The following is a 24,174-nucleotide window of genomic DNA, read 5'->3' as shown; positions in this document are numbered from 1 at the left end:
ATGCAGGCCATAGTTGGAAGGGCAATACTGCACAGAACCAGGTCTCTGCAGCTTTTTGGCTTCTTAAGTTAATTCTTGTTTAGCTTTGGGATTTTGTCCCTGCACACCTGCCACTACCTTTAAAGCCTACTTAATGCTAAGACCATATCATCTCTCAGAACCAGTGCACCTCAAAGGTGCTTAGGTTATTAATTCCCCCTGCTCTCCAGAGATTCGCATAACTATGATAAACTAATTGCTTGGAATAATACCAAGGACTATTGGATAATTTTAAAATCTGTCAAAATACCAAGAAAAAAAAAATCCAGGAAAAATCCTAAGGTGCTATAGTGACATAACACTGTTGACACCAGTAAGACTAAACTGAGTCCTAGTAGATGAATGTTCAGGCAGTGAGGTGTCAAACTGTGGGAGACCAGAGAAAACAAGTGTGCTTACATGTAACTAAATGCAAAATTACATTTCTTCTGATGTGCTCCCACCATAGAAACAGCAATCAGCATTCCCAATTCTGAAAACATCAGCAACATCAACACAAGTCTTTGATATATTCAGGAAGTACCACATACAACTCTTATGCTACAGATGAAACTGATGCATGAAACTGATTCTTATTTCACCAATACTAGTGAGAATAGAAATGACTCCAGTGACTCCAACAGCATCAAACTTCTCAATCCAGTGATAATAGCAACCAATAAACTTTTAGTTATCAGTAATTATCACGGAAGTATTTAAGCTAACTGTATTATTTACTGTTTTAGAGGCTGACCAGACCAGTGATACTCACTGGCCAATTTTTTTCCAGGGTAAGCATAAATTTGTGAATGAACAAAGAGCAGAAACATATAATGTACTGAAATTCACAAGGAGGTTTTAGAAATATGTTTTTCAAACTATCACTACGGGGATATGGGTACTTAGAGACACTGCAACGTTTTCAGAAGTGTTTTGATTTGTCACCACAAGTCCCTCCAGTTCACTAGGCACATTACAGTTTCTTTATCCCCCCTTACTTATAGAAAAGCCACTTTCCACCCATGCTCATGACACAGGGATGAACAACCAGTGAACTGAACAGAGTGCAACAGAGCCAGTGGCCTCCCTGACATTTCTCAGTCACAGCCTAGATGAAAAAAATCTACCACATACATTGTCACAGCTGTCTTTTATCACACAACAGGCCAGTTTCCCCTGCTAGGTTTCCACTTACCTGTGTGGGTGACTTAGGTCGGGCTGGTGCTGGAGATGCTGGTGCCAGCATATGATTGGGACTAGCAGTAGGGCTGGGCAGGGGAGAGACCTCCTCTGGTGGTGACGGTGTTTTTGCAATGCGGAGCGGACCTGAATCACTAGACAGAAGCAAAGCAAGGGCGAGGATATACATACCATGCTGACTTATTACCTTGACAATTTGATACAACAGTTGAACTGCATCCCTGCTGTAATGCCAGTGACCACCAAAGGCAGTACACACTGGAGACAAACTGAGCCATTTTATAATGACCAAAACTAAAATTGAAAAGAAATTAAATTAAAATTCAATGATCCGCAGTGTCAAAGGAAGTTTTAATTTTGAGTGATCTTGATTTTTGGAACATCTGTTTACCTGATCATTGTAACTCGATGGAAACAGAATACCCATATTTTTTCATGTTCTGTATTTGAAATAATGTTTCGTATATGTTCGTAACTAACATAAAATGTGAGATGGAATTGTTGTCTTCATTTCACACAGTTCTCAGAATAAAAGGGTCTAAAGATAAAACCCCCCAGGCAAGGCATGACAATGAATAATTCAAATAATTTTAAAAGCTCAGCAACTTGAGGAAGGTTTCAATAAAATAAAACACAACCAAGATTATTACAAAGATATCACTATTTAGAGGGACAACTCACCCCAACTACAAACAAGCAGTAGTCAAGTGACTTCAACAGAGCTCTGCTGAAGTCCTGAGAAAGGATCTGCCCTTCCCATGAAAGGACCTTGTGCAAACACTGAGACATATTCAGCTACCTAGAAATGCTGAAAGCTTACAACTCGGGGAGGCTATAAACTACAGCACTCGACTACCACAGTACTGGATAAGATAAGAGCAACTCCTACACATCTTCAGGGAGAACAGAAGCGCTACCTGATTGAGGAGACCACACCGTAAACATGTTCCTAATGCTAACACAAATAAAATTTGTTCTTTGGAAAGGACAATTTAGCTCACACTCACCACCTCTTTCTGTGGAAATGTTAAAAAAGAAAAAATAAGCAGTTATTAAGAAATTTCTTTCCCAGATACAATATTTGCCTTCAGGATAGAGTAGTCAGTAGCATATGAGTTTTTAAGATGTTTCTTTTTATACAGTTCTTTAAAGGAAAGGAAAGATTAGATACTGTACTTGTCTAGAATCAATTTCTCATGCATCTAAAAAGGAAAGCTGTTTTATCTCACAAAGACCCCCTCCTGAGTAGTCTTCTAGAGCATCAAAACTAATAATGTAAGTCAAAACCTACCCAGATTTTCACACAAGGCTCTGTGATCAGTACAGCAAAACAGAGTAACATGGTAACTAAAATAATAACGTATTTTAAAAAAACATTTTCAAAATAAGTTAAGAAGATCACACCACACTAACCTATGCCTACTTGTTTGCAGGAACAATTATTCTTTTTTTGTCTCATTGATGGAATGAGTAGTTCGGTGGGAACAAGCATGTGCATGCTGGACATGGTCTAGGAGACACAGGTGGACAAAATACCTGTTTATTACGAAAACTCTTTGAAGTTTTCTAACACTACCTTATTTTTCATCCCATAAAAGTATTTTACAAATCCTTTATGGAAATATAGTCCAGCTCGTGAGTCCATCCTAAAGGGGCTGGGAGTGGTGATGCATGAGCTAACAACTGCAGAAGCAGCATGTAAGTATATATGAGCGTGTATTAACACTGAACTTATTAAAAAAAAAATAATTTGGACACATTCTTAATAAAGTAGATTGAAACTTGCAAACAAACAAATGTAGAAATCAGCCATATGTTTGAGGCAGATGTTATGTTGCTTGCTCAATCTTAATTGTTGCTAATCTGAGTCCACCTTGAGGGCAAATTTGCAGTAGCTATAACATTGTTCAGATTGCTTCTGGATTGGCTGGAAATATGGGATTTATGTATTCACTCTAAATGTCATCATGTTTTGATAAGTCTCACTGTTTTATAATTTCAACCTCTTTTGCCTATCACCATTACAGTACTGAGAGATCATATTATGGCAGAAAGGCTACATTTGCTGCAAGCAAAATATCAGAAATACTGCACTGGCATCCACTGACCTTAAGAAAGCCCCATCTGATTTTGAACTTTTTTTGCTTTTGGTTTTATTTTAAGAGAAGACTTCTCTTGGAAGTCATTGAAAATATGGTATTTTGTGACATTCTTTTTACTTCAGCTTTTCAGCTGCACTCAGATCACATTTCTTGACTTTTCCCCATGAGCAGAAGAGATAAAAGCTGACTTACAAAAGGGATTCTCACCTAATCGTATGCCTTTAGGAGCTAAAAACACATCTAAATATTTCAAGGCTTTAAGAAAGAATTCTGAGAGTTAGCAACACTGCTGTAAACTAAACATCTAAGAATAAATGAGCTATAGCTCAGGTGGTGCAAACTGGTGTAACAGCCTAAAATGAACTAGGCTAAACTGCAACAGCTGAGAACCTGGCCTTTACTCTTTTTTTGAAAGGAAAAATAAGTGGGTGATGAAGGAATTTTTGCACCTTTACTCATGCTGAGAAGAACTTTATCCAATGTACCTTCATCTAGCATCCTGAACGAACAGACCCAGTGACCCTGTTGTGCAGCAACCCCTACACATGGTGCAGGCAATTACTACATATACTGAGAACCACAAAGCCTACTGCAGTGCAGTTCATTCAAAAAGGCAGTAAATTCACCTTGGTGCCCCTTGAATGGTGAAAGCCTTGTCAGCGTGCTGATCTCCCAGCTTCGTCATCACTTCATATAGTTTGTGACATAGCTGAAAAAACAAAACACTTGCCTGAGTTTGTATGAAGCACTACCATCATGATTAAAACCACAGGTGATAAATCTGGTCTGATAACAGATAACCTGTTAATATATAATCTGATAACTTTAAAATGGCATCTAGATCCTTCCAAAAATACTCAGTGCCATGTATATCAAAAGCCTAAGTGGAACTTTATCAAAATCCATAAAATCAAAGGTAACAGAAGTTCTTCAAAAATATAAGCTTGTTTTCAGAGAACAAGTTTGTAAGTGCGACTGACTGCTGCTTGCTCTCTGATGAAGGAGGTTGCCTAAAGTTTAAAGCAACACAGGTAGCCAAGAAGATTGATGTTTTCCCCTCAAAAACCTATTCCCAGTTTACATGGGACTTCAATCAAGTGAGTTTTCCAAACAATTTTGGTCCTATTAGAAGGTTACTATAGATAATACACTACCACTTTGCAAGGTACATTCATAAGATCCTCACTGAAACGGCTTGATTTGCCTAACGGTCACAGATATAATGTTGCATTGCTGACAATATAGCAGTCCTGAAGGGAATGCTTGACATGGTTTTCTAGTACTGATTAAAGCAATGAGATGCTTAGCAATCGGACATGGAAAATATACTGATGGCAACATGGAAAATATACTGATGCTAAAAAGAACAGAGAAGTTATGAAAATAGAAAGCGAATTTAGAGCTACAAGGGATAACGCACTGTAATCCAAAAGTGTTCCTTAAGGAGAGTACAAAAATGGCAAGTAAAAATGAATACAAACATTATACTACAAATGTGGATCTAGGGCAAATTCTCATGTGTGCCTCTGCTAGATTTTTCTTGCTGCATTACAAGACAGTTGCTTGCCGTTACACATATCACATAAGTCATTACACACAAGATAGTAATTTTTACTCACTAAAGCTATTTCCTTGTGAAACTTGGCTTCGAGGCTGGATACATTTTTGAAGGTGTTCACATAGAAGCCAACTCGTCTACAGAGGATGGCACAAAGAAAGGAAAAAGAGAATAAAGGATAGGGGTGGGAGGGCCACAAAGGCAAATTAATTATTTTTTTTCCAGATTACAAGCAACAATCTTGACTATTACTCTCAGCAAAGCAAATAATTGGATCAAATGTCAAAATTTCAGACTAGTTAGTTCATCATTATTTCTGTTTGTGTTAAGAACCATCCTATTTCACACTGCACAGCGTGAACTGAGCTGAGACTACTCCACAGCAGGGGGCTTCAGCTTGTTTTAGAGAAGGGGAAGACTGGAAAAGGATTGTCACGAGTGCGGCACAAGCACATGGAAGGCAAGGTGCTCTGCGCACCCTGTGTCCCACCGGACAGCAGGCAACCCTTGACTGAAAGGAGGGAGGTACCACTCTGGCATTGCGTGTGCCTGTGCCCTAGATGCTATCGCAGCACCAAGGGGATGTAGGTGCATCTGGAGGCAGCTCGAAGGTATACAGCTCACTACGGCCTGCAGGTGGGTGCCCCATGCTCAGTCCTCCTTATATAAATTAGCCCTGAAATACATGCATATGTATGTAAGAGAAAATAATTTCTAATACAGGCACATCCAGTCAAAAATCTGCTTGCTTACGGTGAGTGATTACATACCTCTTGTACACTTCGAAAGTAGAACATGTTTTCTTAGGTTTTGAATTATTCTTTTTCCTATTTAAAACTTTCATGTGTAATTTCTCCAAAATTTTATTAACAAAAATAATCTTTGGCATAAGAATAAACCTGCAAAATGTCAACTCAATGGCTTATTTTCCTCCTGAAGTATTGCAGTAACTAAAAAATAAAGGACTCTGAAAGCAATTGCTTTCTAAATTATGCCTGTTGCTCAAATTAAATTATTTCTCTGAGACTAGTGGGCAACACATATTGAAATAAAAGGGCCGTTAACTCTAACTCATTCATATGAAGTTTGACTTTTAGTAAGCCCATAAAATAAGTATCTGGAAGTGCTAAGAAGCTTTTCAACTGAAATAGGCAGAAACATGGCAGAAAAACCTTCTTTTGATCTGAAATTTAACAGGAAATAATTTAGAAGGCAGAGAAGACAAAGGATACTTCAATGACTCACAATACATTTCCACTCCAGACTGTCATTTGTTAAAGAACATAGCACACTAATGAGATGCTTATTTTTCTACTGCTTTTGTTCTCCAGTTCATTTTGTTTGCATTTTCTCTATATACACAATTCACGATTAAACATCTTGAATGAATGATCTATGCCATCAAATGCTTTTATACTGCAGACATAGTCAGTGCACTATGAAATGTGCATTCTGATGTAGTAATAATGCTGGTTTTCCCTTCGACTGCTTTGGTAGTATCTTATAGGAACTTGGAAACAACAATTCCCATAAAATCTTTATACATTTGTAAGGTTCTTTGTTTTGATACCTTTTACAGAAAAATAACCTATAAGTAGACTCATTGCAAATCTAGGAATGCATGAGGCTGCTCTGTACAGTTACTTTTGACACTGGAAACATTTGATTCTTTTTATTTGTTCTTGAAAGGATCAGGTATCCACCACCAAGGTGTCAGAGAAAGGTTATAGAAGCAGTGGGTCATAGTCGCAATCTGCTATTCTGTGCTCTGACACAGTTCTTTACCCATAAAATGGAGACTTTTTTGCACCTCAGAATGAAGATACAATAATGATTCTTAAATGTCAAGATACACTGAAAGGAATAAGCATAAATACCTTCCAGCAAGTATAATTTTGGATCATTTGCAGGTATTTTCCCTTTTATTATTTCAAAAAGATAATGGATGGGATCTTCAAGGAGCCATCACACCATTTTCTACCAGCTCATTAAAATCTCCTGGTACCCTTTCCTTACTCCCTCTTTAGTCCTTCCAGACAGCATCTGCCTAGACTCACCGTGACCACAGAGATGGCAACTCTTCTTGTAAATCGGTGTTAAACTCTTCAAACACTTTCTGAGCTTTCTGAAATTCTTCCTCTGCCTAAAACAAAATGAAATAGGGTGACTTCTGCAATCACTATGACATAGAAAAACCTGCCAAAATTGGTTTTGTGCACGTTTTTTTTGGGTCTTTCACAGTTTTTATTAACAACGGATGTGACTCAGTCCCATGTCATGCAAGCTGGCCAACACAGGACTTGCTGTCCCCTCATACTCATCAAGAAAGAAGGTTAAGGCTCAAATGGGACTCATTCCTGAAAGAGGTTGAGCATGCCCTCCACAAGCACCAAAATACTCAATACACATTTATACTTAAGGCTATCATTATTTCCATTTCTGAGAGAAGAAAAAGAAGAGAAACCGTGCTGTTTCTGCACAGAAACAACTGCCACCCAAGCTCCCTAAGTCTTCTGCCAGCACCCTTCTGATTGTGCTACCTTGGTAATTCTGCCTTCGTCTTTCCTTTTTGAGCTCTGCAGGGCTTCTAGATGATGTCTTGCACTGTCGTAGTCCACTAGCTTTCTGCTTCGTTTTGCAATGCGAGTCTGTACAGGGGTAGAAAAGAAAGTCAACACAAATAGCACATTTTAAAAAGCTATTTTACCTATGTTGTCATGTAATTTTTTGACAAATTTTTATTCTCCCTTATATGCTGTTCATATCTGAATTACTATGTCATGCAGAAACAGGACAAATTAATCACCTTATTTTAAATAAGGAATCCATTTACAGATGGTTTGGAAGGGGTTTTTGTGGGTGTAGAGCTTACAGGCCTTAGAAGTGAGATATCAATGCTAAGCAAGACTTGTCTCACTCTCCAGAATAAGTGGACCTGTTAAACTCATGGTAACACCATAATTTTCCCTTATATATAGCATGAAAATTTAATAAATGATTAATGTATTTTTTTTCTAGAGTAGGAAAAATGCTTAGAATATACTTCTTAATATAGTTGATCTGACACATAACTAAGATAACTGGAGTTCAACGTACAATGGGAATTCTAATTTACCTGCTATAATTCAAGAAAAGTTCTTTGGTATATACTGACTTTACAAAGCTATATATTATGTATGAATTTCACATGCTGAGAAGGCATAAGCGCAATTTGATTTACAAGCAAGTTTGAGACTGAACATCAGTAATGTTGGGATTTTAAAATTTTTTCTTTAGTCCCTGATGTAGATGACAAAGGGGATGACTGCATGATACCTACTCAGTTATAAACCATCACAAAGAATCTCCAGCTAAGTCCATACAGTCACATTCAAGTGGAAAAGTGTCTACCTTTTGCCTGTAATGATTCTTTATCCCCACACATTTAATTTAGAAACATCTCCCTGACTTTACGCTGGACAAGCATCTGGGAGAGGCTAGAATCTGCACAGTCTCTCCTGATGTGTATTATGAAACCTCTTTACAACTAATTGAAAGACAGGAACTATGGCTTAGTTAAGAGAAAGATATTTAGATACCCACAGGTGCATCTAGCCAATAACAAAAGACCTGCTTTTCATGTTGTAATTTGTCTGGCATTTTAACAGCTGAAGAGCTTAATGTGTCCCTCTTGAAGCTGGTGAGAATTATCTCATACCGAATAAATAGAAGCAGGAAAAAACACAAGTTTTCTCTACAAAGGCTAATTTAGTTCCAAGTACTACTGCATGAAAAATATTTTTGTTCACTTGGAAATCAGTGCAGCCTAACTTTAGAGATTTACTTACAGAACACTAATTTTTACATTGCGGAAGAGAATTACTTCCACCTTCCCCCCTTTTTTTTTAAATTTTTCTTTGCTTGTAAACTCATTTTCTATTTATTTTACAGCTAAACAGTAATTTTACAAATTGTCCTTTATAGGAAATCATTACTGTACTTTGATATCAGGAAACTGTCCTAGATATGTATCCAAAGTCAACAAGGACCCATCCACCAGTTTTTGATGGAAGTCTTCCCAAAGTTCATCACATTTCTGTAAAGTTAGAAAAGAGAAAAATTAGCTTAGTTTAACTCGACACCAAACCTAGGAGAAACAAATGTAATTTGTAAAGATAAATCTTGCTGAAGTTCTAAAATGTTCTTTATGTCAATAAATCAGAGTGCACTTATAAGGTAAATCAAAAGGAATAACTTGACATTGCATGTTTTAATTCACCACAAAAGACGATTTAGCTTAATAACTAATTTGTGTTTTCATTCTTTCAAATAATAACTGCTATGTGAAAATAAGGATATCATGGATTCAAGGTCTTCCTCAAGGTTTCAGGTCCCTGAGGGTCAACAACACAGACTCTGAAGATGCCCTAGTTCTTACACCTAGGCATGTTCACTGATGATGAACATTCCTTACAGAGAAAAGAAGTACAACTAAAAATAGACAAGTAAATAAAATAAAGGAAAAAATAAAGTGCATTTCCCATCAATTACAAGGATTTGTAAGCTTAGCTTTGCTTGGTCATTTTGAAAACAAAAGCTGTGGAGAGCCACCCTAAGAAAGATCTTTCCATCCCATATTTTTTTGCTAATGAAGTATATTTGGCCAATGAAGTATAATGGCCAATGCACAGACAAGAAGTCTACCTCATGCTGCTAGAGAACTGAGATGCCAGATATGAAACACGCCAACATCAGCAGGCAAAATAAACAAAATCCCCTCTGGAAGCTACAGTACTTTTCCCCAGTTCCCTTTGCAGCTCTGGGGTAGCTACCAAGAGACTCCCTTTGTAGTTTTCTGTTCTTTAAGAACATGTTAATGCGAGAAGGACCCTGTAGGAAGCAGGGTGAGGTTCCTTGCCAGAGCAAATCCTGTTACATAGAGACTTGTGGTGCCAGGTTCTCAACTGGACAAGTCACTAGCACGTGTTAAACATCCTGATCCACCTTTTCTTTGCACATTTCAAAAACCACTGAACTCCCTTTGGTGGAAGGGAGGTTAAGGGGGCAAACACTGCTCTGCAGGGCTGTTATCCTCACTGGCAAGTCTGGAAAGCTATTCCCTAGCATTTGTTTTATCGTGAGCTATTATAGGGCATATTATAAATGCTTTGTGATGCTGGAATTCAGTTCATTCATTTCCTACCCTAACAGAGTCCCTAATGAATAATTACAATCTATTAATCATGCTTAAAATAAATACCTCACTTATTAACACAATATTTAATCACAGTGGTCTGCAGAGCAGTACAGCATTAGATCATAGCAAGCAACTGCCGGCCTTGTGCATTTGCCTTTGTATCTTGCTGATACATATTTCAGACACATTAAAATCATGGAGGTTTTCTGAAAGCTAATGGACTCAAAAACATTGCTGAAGCCATCCTTTAAGCCATCATCTTTCCTACCATACAGAATAAAGTCACTTAGGTGGATCCCTTTTGGAATAATCATTTATATCCTGGACTGCACAAATATATCATTTTTTTTTACTCTAGGTTGAGGGGTGCATAAACCTACATTTGTGATTATATAGGGAAAAAAACAGATGCAGAGATTTAGTAATATTGCCCACATGAGTTTCTTATTAAGATGACACGTCTAATGTTTATCCCTATATCTAATACAGTTTAAGAGCCAAATTTTGGTCCTTTCATACACAATTACAAATTTACGAGTATAAAATCAAATATCTACAGATACAAGATGAGATGCTAAGGCAAGACGCAGCAGAAGATCTTCCAGCCGTTTAACCTAAAACAATATAAATGGAATGGTATCTTAACTTATGCAGTTTGTGAGTTGGGTGCTTTTAAACAAAAACATGTCATGCCTTCAGCACCAGGGAAAGGTACAGGAATGCAGCCACAGAGAATAAAAGCAATCATTATACACATTTGGGAAGACTGTTTTGTCTTCCAGTTTCTTGTTAATTATATTATCCAGGAGGCCTTGCAAACTGAATGCCAGGTGGTTAAAAGCTGCATTGGTAACAGTTTGCACTTCTTGTCACCATCAGCACATCTGCTGACAGGCTTCCCACACAATTAAGGCTGTTTAAGCAGGCAATTCAGAGCACCTCAAGATTCTGTAATCCTGCAGTGTCCTCTAGAAAAGCCTATTCTTCTCTAATGACCGTAGGAAGCTAGAAAGGCTAAAATGAATGGTGTCCTGCAGCCTAATTTGCCTTTAAATTCCAGATTCTTGCCAGAGAGAGGTTAGTGTCCTAACTTAACAGATATCCTGTTAAGTGCTACTGGCTCAACAGTTGTTGATATCCTTGTGCACACAAGGATAAGCAGATTTCATAATTTTTAACATTCAGTTGGATTAAGAATCCTGACTGTAAAACTGCATGCAAGACACCTTGTACAAACTTGTTAACCAGTTGCTATCAGGACCAATTCTACTCATGCTGATGTTGACCTTGCTGGGAGCTTACGTCAACTAGTTCGTAAAACAGATATCACAAATGTGGCATCTGGTCAGCAGGAGGTGCATTTCACAAGACCAATCATTTCTATGCTCAGAAAACAGGATGTAACATGCAACAAAGAATTAAGGGAAATTTCGGTTGTATGCTTCTCCTCAACAGCTCAGATTAATCCATTTGCAGCTAAAACACTTTTTTTCCGCTCTCCACACATCTTACCTCTCCAATCATTTTCACATCTTCGCGTCCGTACCAATCTGGCTCATACACTTCATGAAGAGACTCTGTAAGCTTCTTTGAGGCATCTTGCATTCCTGTAATTCGACAGAATGAGGAACACATAACTGCAAACTACAAGAAGCAGTTGCTAATTATCTTTATTTTGACCCACATGTACCCACTACACTATTCCCTCTGGCATGTTTAGAATATCATTTTCAAGAGCTGAAACAAAACATTTATTTTCACCCAGCTGCCCCAGGTTAATGAGAAATGTTCCTCACAGAAGGATTACCCCCTATTTATATGCAGGAAAAAAGTTTCTATCAAATTAAGGATTCCATTTTCTGTTCTGAACTAAACATACCCGATCATGAATAACAACTCAGAGGGTAGTCCTGCCCACTAAAGACATGTAATACCCAACTGAAAGACTATCACTGAAAAGAAAATCAAATAGTGACCTGCCTTTGGTTATTCTCAGCTCTTCCATCCTACCTTGTTTGTAAATAAGTACCAGGCTAACCTGTGTGGAAGAGGAGGCATTTCCATGGGGACAGGGTTAAAAGGCCAGATTTATGGGAATTGCTGGCTATAAAAATGGACTTAAGAGAAAAGCTAGAAGAGGTCTGCACTAAACAGAAGTTCTCCCCAGAACAGGGGAGGTCGCACACATGTAGAATGTATCTCAGGATTTCTCTGTTTCCTTGTTTTCAAAGATATTTAAGTCTCAGGAGCTTTCACGTGTAAAGTGAGAGGGGTAGAGCTTGTTATTCTTGTGCCCACAATAATGATGGTGACCTAAAGGTATGTTCACAATGAAGCAAAGGACTGGCAATTGCTGAGACATTGTCTAGGCAAAAAAAGATGCCCGAACTTGGGGAGAGTGCTTTAATGGACCTAGTTTTATGAAGAATGATTATCTTGTATGCTCACCCAGTAGGTTTAGAAGAAGCATGTGGAGCCCAGTGCTTATTTACGCTCGCAGCAGGGTGGTGTCTATAGAGAAGTGTGCTAAATCAAACTGCATCAGTCACCTTTGGAGCTCTTGCTACCACAGGTGAAACAAGCATGGGGACTGTTCATTGTTACCAGTCTCTAACACACATAGGAGCTGGATTAAATGTAAAGTAGCTTCAATGATATGAGGAGAAAGAGCCTAAATCTATCTTCAGTGACATCAGTTTGACCCCAGTGAATAAATTACTGCCCTCAGTGAAGGCACTGGGATTTGCCTTTCCATTTTGATGGAGCACCAATACATTAGATGTTGAATATGGTTCTGAAGCCAGAGAAACCAAACTGATCTCACCTAACATGCTGAGTCAGTTCAGAATCAGTAATTTTAAAATGACAACTTTATTTCAATTTCTTTGCAAAATCTGAACAACACTGCTGATTTTTTTTTTACCTAGCATTAACTTTTTTAAAAAAAAACACATTTCTTCTCCATCCAAAGCCTGTTTGCTGCAGCACATCTGTGCTGTCTTGAAAATATCTCTAGTGTGATCTTCAGTACTCCACAGTGACTGAATTTAGGAATAATATCAATACTTCTGCACAAAGAAGTGTTCAGTAGTGGAAAAGGAAAATTCATTTGAAACTTGAACATCTAGAAGAGCAGAGTTGACCTGAGTTGACCTAGTCAGTAGCTATTCCACCACACACTCAAGATAGGACAGGAAAATAAATGCAGTAATGCACACTGCCTAATATAGAAATGGTGGTCTATGGAGTCAGTAGGATAGGAAAAAAGATACTGAAAAAGCTGAAAGTAAAAGGCTGTTCCCAGATCTTGGGTTCAAGGGAGAGAATAGCATGGGAAATGGAGAGAACAAGTAAAAAGGAAACCCTGGTGTTCAGAGGGTACAAACTTTCACCCTTCAATTGAAAGGTGCTGAGCCAAAACAGAGGATTTGATCTCTTCAGGGATTGTCTTGTGGGTACTTAGAGCTCAGCTCAGAGAACTGGTATAGCACAGGAACTTAAGATGCCTTTCTTCCTTGTGTCCATCATGGCTAATGTTTAGGATGATGTATCACAAGCTAAGAAAGGGTTCCTAAATAAAGGGGATTTTTTTTCCTAGAATATGCCAGATTACAGTAAAATACAGATGATCTTCACATATTTTTCCAGGCAAGACTCATTTAAGATCTTTAATGCCACTGCAAATTAATCAGCTCAGGAGGTAAGGCAAAACTAGCACAGTATCACCGTGCTTAAGAAGGCTGCTTCTGTCCACTCAGGGCGAATGTACAGACCTTTCTGGTCTGTGCATCCCTGCTCATGCTTGATCCTTTCTGATACCTGAGCTTCTGCTCTTAAGCACGCTGTGTGCTAACCCTGCCACGTACGTTCCTGGGGCTGGTAGGCTAGCACAGCTGCTCACTAATCCCTCCTGCAGCTTGCGCTCAGCTCCGTCACAGACCAGGCTTGGGTAGAGCACCTTTTCCTATGCAGACTTTGTTAAGCACTACAGGACTCAGGCATGTAACAGTTTAAGAGAATAAGTAAAAGACACTTGATATCCCAGGCCCAAGCCAAACAAAGTTGCACCAACTTTCACACTTTTTTCAGTTCTGAGAAACTGGTAATCCTCCATTCTACCACATTTCTGTAAAAAACGTCAGTAAAATCCAGATGCAGTGTGAGGCAAATGGGCATTAGAGCACTCAGCTTCTTCAGTCAGGGGCTTCAGTCTGAAATTTCCATAGGCCTCGATTATCCACCCTACTCCCCTCCTACTGCATCTATACTAGGTTTACTGCAATACCCCAAATGAGTGGATACGTAAACACCAATCCAGTGGCTTCCCATTCTTTTTTATGTCTGTGGGCATAAAGTTAAAAATGTCCAATGATTTTTTTAATTGTCTGGTTTTTGCTCAGAATTATTTCTTACGCAGTTATACCTTTTATGCATTAGTCAGCACTAAAGAAGATTAATGTTTCAGCCATACTCTGCTGTTTTTAACTGCTATTGCTGAGAAAGATAAATTGTTTAAAGCAAGTCATTAAAGAACTAAGAAATGTGAGAAGAATTTTTACTGCTGATGAACAGTTAGAAATTTGTATTTAATACCCATAGTTTCATTTAGGATCGTTTTGTCTTGGTAACTGGGTCACTTACTTAATAACTACGAGTGCCAAAATAATTGAATTGCTTCAGGAAAATGATACTAAATAGTCCAGTTACTAACGTCTCAGGCTTTTGGATGAAATCATTCCTCTTTCTAGGAAGAAGCCCTGTCCCTGGAAACCAAAAGGACTCCCTACCCGCCATGTGGTTGGGATCCTGGGAGTGGCAGTGCAGAGATGCTCCCATTAAGCACCCTAGAGACAGCAGACGGTAGGTGACTTTGCCATCACAAGTCCAATGTACTCAAGCTCTGATGGAGATTCAGACTGGCCTGGGACTCCATGTGGGCCGTAGGACCCATATACTGTGGGGCTTCCTCACCCCCCAGAAGGGAAATCTAGGCTGATCATGGAGAGAATTCTGTTTTCCTGATGGAGTGGAGAACCTTGGTCTGGCTCTTAATATTTAATTATTTGAGTGGGGAAGAGAGCTTCATGTGCAATTCTCCAGGGAAATGACCTATCCTGCCACAAGGGTTGTATCTGTTATTGCTAGTTACCCATTAAAGTTTCCACTGGAACAATTCAATCATTTCATAATTCATTATGAAATTTTACAGAAAGACGATGAATAGTTTTATTGATTCTAAGAAATTACATGATTGATTTTAACATTTGTGTGTCTGGAGGATATGTGCATTTTTGTCAGTCACAGACTGACAACTAGGCAGCAAAACTGCTTACATGTCCCCTTCCCTTCCTGTAGACCAGTTAATACTTCTCACTACATTAAGCCACCTGGAAAGTATCGTGCTTCTTTTTCAGGATGCAGGATTCCTTTTTACCTCTGCTGCCTTGCCACCTGCATGCACATCCAATTTTCTATCTCCCCATCCACACTGGTACATGCAAAGAGCTCAGGGTAGAGAATGGGAGGCTGATTTAGGGTTTCTTTAACAATTGGCCCATAAAACCATTCAAGTCACCTACAGCTCTCAAAAGCTTAAAAAAAATAATCATGAAGTAGAGAACCAAGATACATGTTGCCAAGGAGACTGGAAGTGACAGAAGACTGAGGCACGAGATGACTATATAGCTATGGGGGATAGCACACAGTCTCGTCAGTACAAACACCACTGATACACAGCAGATGTTAAACTATCATGCAGGTGAAATAAAACGGCACATAAAAGCCATTTACAAGTTCAACCGCTTTATGACATGGTTCCTCTGTGTCCTTGAGTAACCAGCAGTAAAGATCAAAATCCAGCTAAGACTAAGAAGCACCTCTGAGTGAGAGAAGTCTGAATACAGCAAAAATTCTTTTCAGAATGCATGATACTAAACCGCAGACTGTCAAGTATATTAAAACTCAAGGATAGAGGGTCATAAGAAGGCTTAATTTAGCGTTCCTTGCTTAAACAATGCTTGGTCCTTGTCCTTCCAGCTTCCAATATCCAGTCACTCTAAAGTCATGCAGCAAAATTAAACTTATCACTGGAGTTCAGAACACACAAGCTTCATAAAATGCTTTTAGTCAAATTTAGCTATCTTGACAATTCCTGAAACCCTTTAAAACGAGCTGCTTTTCTCATACCTGTAAGAGTACAAGGATGTCAAGTACAATGTTTTCCAATTATATGATCAACCTTTTTCCCTGAAAAATGAGCCCCTGATGACAGCGTGCCTCCAAGGCTCAGATGTCCTAGGTGCAGAAATCCCACTCCACTGCCTTAATATAGGGGTTCCCATGCTTTTGTGCCTAGCCACCCCAAAATCTTTTAATGATGGCAGTCCTTCAAAGAATAGCAACAAAGAGACTGTAGCAGTTGCTGGATCTGCTGCTGACACTCAAAATGTGGAAAGGTCTGTGCCACTCCTGAGCTAGTCAGCTTTGGGGAAGCCCCAGCCAGAGCTGTGTGTTGGGGACTACTATCTCAGGCTGTCCTCTCACTCTATCGCACGAAGGTGTGCCAATGAGTGTGCCAAGGATGCCCACTGGTGGCCTGTTGGCTTTGGAGAATAACATTTTTAAGGCTCCTCTGAGCGGCTTATGACTGGGTCTTTTTTAAGACATGAAGATAATGAGATGTTAGCAAACACTTTTCATTCTCAGTAAGAAAGTCAGTCCAAATTATTTTCAAATATGGACTTACAGGGAGTAACAAGAGAAAGATGCTGAACAGAAAAGCACAGCTAAAAAAATAAAACTTGCACAAGGAAAAATTTCACACCAAGTTAAAAACAAAACTTGGTGCAAAGAGTAGCCCACTAGAGAGTAGCCAGCAAAAGGACCACAAATGCACAGAGTACTAGGAAAAGAAGAGAAAGAGAGAAAGAAAATGAAACATGGAGAGGAGGATTGTTGTCACCAACACGGAAATCAAAGCATAATGTAAACAGTCAGCCTACGTGACAGAAAAGCCATCTGGCCAACAAACACCCTCATCACGCTGCTTCTGAGTATCCATCTGATAATGGGTGTGGGAAAGGGATGACTGAAAAATAAAAAAGTAAAATCAGCATCCAATGGGTCCCCAAAAATGACTGATGTTGAAATATCCTCTAAGAAGAAAACACACTGCAAATCTCTACAAGGCAAAATATCTTTTGTCTGGACAGGATTTTCTTTGCCCAGCCCATCCAGCAAATAATAGATGGTCAAAGACATTAAGCTACTGCTTTGCTCCCCATTTTACAATCCCCATTAAAAAGAGCTTTTTTCCCTGTCTGTCAACAGTTGCTGAAGCTTTAACATGACACAGTGATTTCCAGGGATGTTAATACTAATTTGCAATGTTTTCCCTTCTGAACTGGAGCCAGGCTAAAAATATATACACATATATACACACACATATATATATCTCACATATATATATTTTTTTTTTAATCTCAAGAAGCCATTACTGTCTCTCTGTCAATCACCAAATCTTATTCCCTTCCCTTTAGCACCTGGCCTCCAACTCCTCCAAAGAGAGGCGGCATGAGAAAAAGAACACTCTGCATATGGTGCTAAACTGAGTGTTCTGGACTTACAAATGTCCAGGAGGTTTTAAATAGCTATTTACTTAATTTCTGATATTTAAGCGCTGACCAGTGAGCTTCTGCTACTTGGATTTCCAATGTAGTATCAAAAGAGATCACATTTGATTTTTAAACTTTAAAAAAAACCCCAACACCTGATTAAGCAGTCAAATACATAAGAAAACACATCATTGCAGGGAGCGCGGTTTTGGAGGGAGATCATCAGCCAACTAGTAATACCTGGAAACGTTACAGATGTGGAGCTCAAGCAATCCCTTGCCTTGCATGGGATATTTCATATTCTAGCATTTGTAAAGATGAGTAACAAGATGCGTAGATTTTGTGGGTGTTCAAAATGCATGCAACGTGAGAATCTGTGCAGCGGTCCTGCACACAAAGGACAGCCAAGGATGAGCTGTGCATGCAAGATTGTACACACAAGATTTGACACTGAAGCTGCAGAATCCCTAGCAACAGCTAAAGAGCCTGTGCCAGATCCAAAGCAGAAATGTGGAGTACTAATGACAAAAGCAATATTGTATTTGTCTTTGTATACATTAATCAAGCCTACTTGTCTCGGTTTTATAAAGAAGTTTGCTTTATGTAAACATGATGTAAAACTTAAAAATCACCTTTGATGGCTGCTAAATAGCCTCTCAGTTCTCTCTGGAGCCTGGAACCTTCTGCCTGGAAAGAAAAAACAAAACAAAACAAAAAGCAAGGACGTCAAAACATATTTCATTTACATTATTGAAAACACATTTCAGTTATGTTATTGAAAACATATTTCAGTTATATTTGATGCCTTAAAACATGCATACAGTATGTCAAACTTAACTAAAGCAGTTTCAGGAGCTATCTGATGAGTGGTGTCATATGTTGCAAGCATGCACAAGTTCATCCAGAAAAGGTGGCCTGGCCAAAATGCTATGTATAGTGTACTCTCTAGGATAAATTTTCTGGGTTTATTTTATCAGTCATGGGCACAGGGAAGAATTCCAGCCAAAAAAGACAGGTATATTTTATGGCCAAAGTCCAGTACAAGTCAGCCTAGACAATGTCCTACCCAGAAACACAAAGAAGTATAATCAAGAACAGTGCACCTCCACTGGAAACCACCCAAATGAGCCCTTACATAAATGGCTTACTACGTTTGCAAACATTTGTCCACGTATTTTAACATTTTAATATTTTGCAAGCAAGTAACTGCTAAAAACCAATAATCACATTAGTTATCTTTTTTAGCCTGGCTACTGCATCTTGCAGTCTGCTGTGAAATCTCAACTGTTTCTTTGATAAATACATAAAAATGATCTTTATCTTATACCAACAGCCTCTGAAAAACTCAAAATAGACAAAACAAAATGGGTTGCTTTATTTTATCTCTGACTATATCACACGTTGGACTTCACAGCTCTTAGAATTTGCAATAAAATCTGTACTACAGTATAGCACACACTTTATTGCTAAAAAGCTGTTGTCCAGGACACCTTCAATAGCCTGAAGATTTTAGAAGCACTCCACACTTATCAGTTCCCAATATCCTTCAAATTATTTATTTAAGCAGTTGGAAACTATAGGATTATCAGCCTGCAGTCACATTTTCTCACATATAGCTACACCATATGGAAAAATCAGCTGCAAAATATGACTGACTGCTTCGGAGTTTCTCTCATATTTTTCATGTGAAAGTCAGAACCCAAAAGGGTGCATGTGTGAATACTTTAGAAGACAGAGTCTCAACTGGTATAAGCTGTTATAATTCCACTTAAGTCAAAGGACTTCTGGTGTCAGTAAAGGATTTGCCATCAGCGACAGTGATACTTGGAGCGTTCAGACAGAGGATCATACGAAATTCAGGTTGAAAGGGACCATCTGGAGCTTACCTGCAGCTGTGTTACATTCAAATGCTGATTCTCAAAAAATACTCACTTGCCTCACCAGTACACACATTGCAATGCAGATTACATCCACCAAACTCACTTGTCTCTCCCAGCTCCCTGCAGGGAACTGAAGGCCTTTAGAACCGGATCAACCTCCCCCCAACTGCAATGCACTGTAAGAAGACAGCAACTGGTTTAAGGTCCTGGAAATATTAAAGAATTTAAAAGGTAAAAATGCCTGAGTTGGCTTAGAAAGCAGACCGAATGCACTTTTGATCTGAAGCAAAACTCCTTTTTGCACGTAAATCCATCATCAACTGAATTCTGAGCACTGGAATAGACACACCAGGGTGGTATCTGAGAAGCTGCTGATTAACAGCAAGAGTGCAGGAGCACCCAGTCCACCAATCTGTCTCTGGTTTGGGATTATATTCCATGCTCCAAGGAAAAGCAAACCCTTCCCTTGCTTTGGGATCAAAGCTGCATATCAAAGCAGGGGCCAGAAAGGCACAGGCCAAGTAACCAGTGGATTAAACCTCAGGCTTAGTTACTTACAACACAACACAACAGAAAGTTCTGAAAGTAGTGGTAGCTTGATGTTGGGTCTCTTAGGAAAATATATACATGTACATCTTAATAGCACTTTAGTAAAAAGTACTACCCTAACGCATCATAACAACACATTTTATCATCCTACGTAACACACTTCAGAATCTGACTTTTTTCTACTTCTTTCTATGCTATATTGGGAAGCAGAGAGATGACAGAAGCTGTCTGCTTTCCACGGAGCAAGGCATTAAGTGAACAACACTGTCACAGAGGAAAGGAGATTGAACCTGGGAGCAGAACTTCTCGCTCTCAGATCTGATGAGGAGTATCTGTAAGCATGTGGCAGAAAGAGGAGAGAAGTTCCTTTTCTATGGAAGCCAATCTCCTCCTGGGAGGATCCCTTGTACTCAGAGAAGTCACATGAAGGTATAGAAATTATCTTATTTGACCTGAGTGCATGGGGTGAAAATGAGAAGTATATAGAGCAACTTGATTCTTTATCATGGTCCACCTGAACAGGTGTCCACACAATAACAATTTTTAGTTATTAAACAATAATTTTTAATTTTAATTTTTTAGTTTTAATTTTAATGTTTTAGGAGTAGCACACCGCAGCTGGAAGACTCAGAACCCTGTTAGCTGTCCTCATGTCCAGTAAAATGTCTATTTTGTCACTAGGACTAACTAGCACACCACAAATGTCACGTCACAGGCACACACTCTGCTCAAACACTATGCTTATAGCTGTACTGCTGTGTAGTTTTACGACTGTTACCTTAAACCACTATGAGATCTATCGTGGTTGGTTAGCATTGTGCATCATCAGCAACCACTGCCCAGGAAAACGTATAAGAAAAAGTCAAAGCAGTAAAACACGATGCAAATATTTTGCCATATGTGCTGTTATGAATTCTGACAATTCATTCAAAAGAGTAATTTTTACATGCATCTCCCTCAGTCTAGGTTATTAACAGGCCACACACCACTGAAATATTTAAGCAGCATAGAGCCTTACAAATTTTCCCGTATTAGCAAATGTTGGATGGACACGTGACTTTAAAGCATCCATGGGCAAGGGCCAGCTCCCACTGAATTTGAGAGATAATCTTTCCATTTCAGTGGCAACAGAAACAGACCCTTCTATAAAATAGCAGAAATAAAAATTTGCATCAAAAGTTCTTAGCCCTATGAACTCTGCAAAACATGCCTCTGGCCTACATATTTTGATATAGTAAACACAATTAGTGAAGACAGACTAATTAATATTCACAGGATGAAAATACCGCATTGCTGGCTCCACACATCTTGCAAACTGTGACATAAAGGTTCTAAAAAGCACTGTTTTAAAGATTGGCACATATTGCCCCTTCTCGATGTTTACTGATACACTCCTTTCTAGTCTATCAGATGAAAACATCTGGTGGCTCTGAAACCACTGCTCCAAGTATCTTCATTAAGGCCACCAATTTTGCTAATTGAGATGCAGCTTATTGAAGAAGAATGAAAAGTAGGTGTCATTTTGCAGATGTTGTTCTCCTCTGAAATGATATTTCCCAAGAGAGCACTGATGCTTCCTTTTAACATTTCGTAATTTCTTTTATTTGTTCTACATGAGGCAGCAAAATGAGTCAGAGTTTCATAATATGCAGGAAAACTCCACAGAGAAATCTCAATAGCATACTTAATAGCAAATTTCTCACAGTCAGGTTGTTTGATAACAGCAGGCATGTTCTCACCAGACATCAGTGCTCTTAGCTCATTTGGTCAAACTCAGCATACAGATTACCAAAACTCTGTCAGGCAATCCTGTTAAATTGCACATAAGAGCAAAGGAGGCTCATTAACAACACGAACCAACATCCCTCATTAGGAAAATCGACACAGGTCTCCACAGTGATGGCCCAAACAACAACCTGCTGCTCTGAGCACTGTAGCACACAAGTCAGCGTCACTGTCAGAACCCCTTTTCTACTCTTCTGGTCTCATCACATGGTCAGTATTATGCAGCCTGTAAAGACACATGCACCCAGTGAGATAAGGAGGCTCAGTGTTTCAGGATCTTGTCATCTACAGCCACAGGTCTTATACACCTTTACAGCAGCATTAAGCCTTTTCAGAACTACTGATTCTTGTGTATGTTTAGTTTTGGTTTTCTCTTCAAAAAATAGTATTTAAGCATATCTTAGCACTGGAATTAAGACAAAGAGAGTCACAGCATTGTTGGCTGTAAGACTGACAAGACCTACAGAAACTTAATGACTAAACCCATAAAAACTATGGTTTGTGTCTTACCAGCTTTTGTTTCCTGAGGCAACCGAAAAATCGTTGCTTCCACTCAGAAATTAAAGGCCACCTTGCCTCCACGAAAGCTAGAATTGGATGACCTATTTGCCAGGCATCATTTATTCATAGCTTTCCGAGCACAACAGAAGAGTTTGATTTTTCTATCATGTCACATACAGGATATAAACACAATACATCTTTACAGGAAAGGTCAGCACAGCATGTGCTTGATACCAAAAACAAATAAATCACTCCACTTTAGCGAGAGTCAAGAGCACTGTGAATGCTGAACCTGGAGCACAGGTTAATTAATAACCTGTCCATAGAAATGCAAACCAGATAATTATTAATGCAGTTCTAAGTCTAATAGTGGAATTTTGTCATTCCGTCACTAAGACAGCAGGGAAATAGCTCAAAAGAAAGCCTTTTCTGTAACACCTGGAAGACATCCTTTATTGTAATGTGCAGTTATTAGCTGCAATGTAAAGCGGCATTGTCTCTCTGTTCGCAAACACTTTAGGTAGTATTTACGGGTAAGTCTTTTAGGGAACTCAGAAGTATGAATACAAAAGACTAACTGAAGTAAGTGAAGCTTAAAATAAGAGGCTTTTAGGACAAGTCCATAATTCAGTATGAAATACATCTGCATACCAGAGCACCCTATTTTACCATTTCTCAGTCTTCTTATAGTTCGTAGAACTGTCTCCCAAATTCTGGAATCTTTTTCTTAAAGAAATACATTTCTTCTTTTCTCTTTCTACAAGCCGTAAGAGACTTGGGATTTGAATTATGTGTCTAGTGCATCACTTGAAAAAAGTTTGGTTTGTAACCTTCTCTGGAAACAGAGGGTTTTGACATCCCAGTACCTACCAGGACAGCACCCAATCTGTGGTCCAGCCACTAACATGTCTCTTTCATCATTCTAGTTATTATGTAATGTGATGAGTTTAAGGAAACTATGGCAAATCAAACAGGCTCCTCAGACGATCTGGACTAATCCAAAAAGTATGAGCTCTAAAGGGAAGGACCAGTGAGCTCTACCCCGTGTTAGCAGTGACAGCCAGTCACTGAGAAAGCTCTGTGCCTGCTGTGATGCTTAACTGATTAACCCTTTTACTGAACCAAGGGTCTCTGCTTCACATGAGGACTGAACAGAAAATATCTGGCACCCTCCTTAAATGAAATACCAACCTTCCTGCCTCACAACTAAACCTCTCCCTCCTCAAGCTACTTTCCTACCTATTACATCTTCCTACAAGCATATTCAAGTTCTCAAAGTAAGGCCCCGACTAACAGTTCTAATGAAAATGTGGGGTGTGCAAAAACTGCAGAGTCTACAAGTCTATGGCTAAAAGTAATCTATACACGCTAAATGTCGAGCTGGACTTTCTGAACATGTACTTGGCCTCTGTTTATGCCTACAGCTGCATATCCATAACTATTTTTTTAAATAACATATATAAACTATGCATTAATAGGTCTGGTAGAAAACTGTCCAGAACTGTTTGTTGTGAACAGCATCACGTTCAATCCATGTGTTTAATCCCACAGCTGGGCTACATCACCTATCCCCAGGATCAGTTATCCTGAAGGGCTCCAGAATAAACATATACCAGTCTGTTTTAAAAATAGGCAGAAATAACTCAATCATTCAACTGCACTGCCTGGGAGAAAACAATTAGCACAGTTACTAAAGCTGCACAGGCATAATAGTTTATATCTAAGGGGCAGTCAAAACCAGCCCAGTGTGACAATGGATTAGATTTTAGATTTGGAGCAATCAATAGGCAGA

At 38.9% G+C, this 24,174-nt stretch overlaps 1 protein-coding gene across 6 annotated transcripts in view; it reads right to left on the bottom strand.

The window, feature by feature from the left end:
• Positions 1 to 24,174, bottom strand: part of AMPH (amphiphysin) — a 122,612-nt gene that overhangs the window by 35,826 nt on the left and 62,612 nt on the right. For all 6 annotated transcript variants that reach the window (XM_074900929.1, XM_074900928.1, XM_074900930.1 and 3 more), the window contains exons 3-10: positions 18,300 to 18,354; positions 11,567 to 11,661; positions 8,858 to 8,953; positions 7,419 to 7,526; positions 6,936 to 7,021; positions 4,940 to 5,015; positions 3,947 to 4,029; positions 1,214 to 1,352 (exon numbers count right to left, since the gene is read on the bottom strand). In XM_074900929.1, the coding sequence (XP_074757030.1) occupies positions 1,214 to 1,352; positions 3,947 to 4,029; positions 4,940 to 5,015; positions 6,936 to 7,021; positions 7,419 to 7,526; positions 8,858 to 8,953; positions 11,567 to 11,661; positions 18,300 to 18,354 (738 nt within the window). The remainder of the gene's footprint in view (positions 1 to 1,213; positions 1,353 to 3,946; positions 4,030 to 4,939; positions 5,016 to 6,935; positions 7,022 to 7,418; positions 7,527 to 8,857; positions 8,954 to 11,566; positions 11,662 to 18,299; positions 18,355 to 24,174) is intronic.

This window comes from Athene noctua, chromosome 2, assembly GCF_965140245.1.
Source record: "Athene noctua chromosome 2, bAthNoc1.hap1.1, whole genome shotgun sequence".
NCBI lineage: Eukaryota > Metazoa > Chordata > Aves > Strigiformes > Strigidae > Athene > Athene noctua.
Note: the sequence above shows the minus strand (reverse complement) of the source record. Positions and strands in the feature narration are given on the sequence as shown.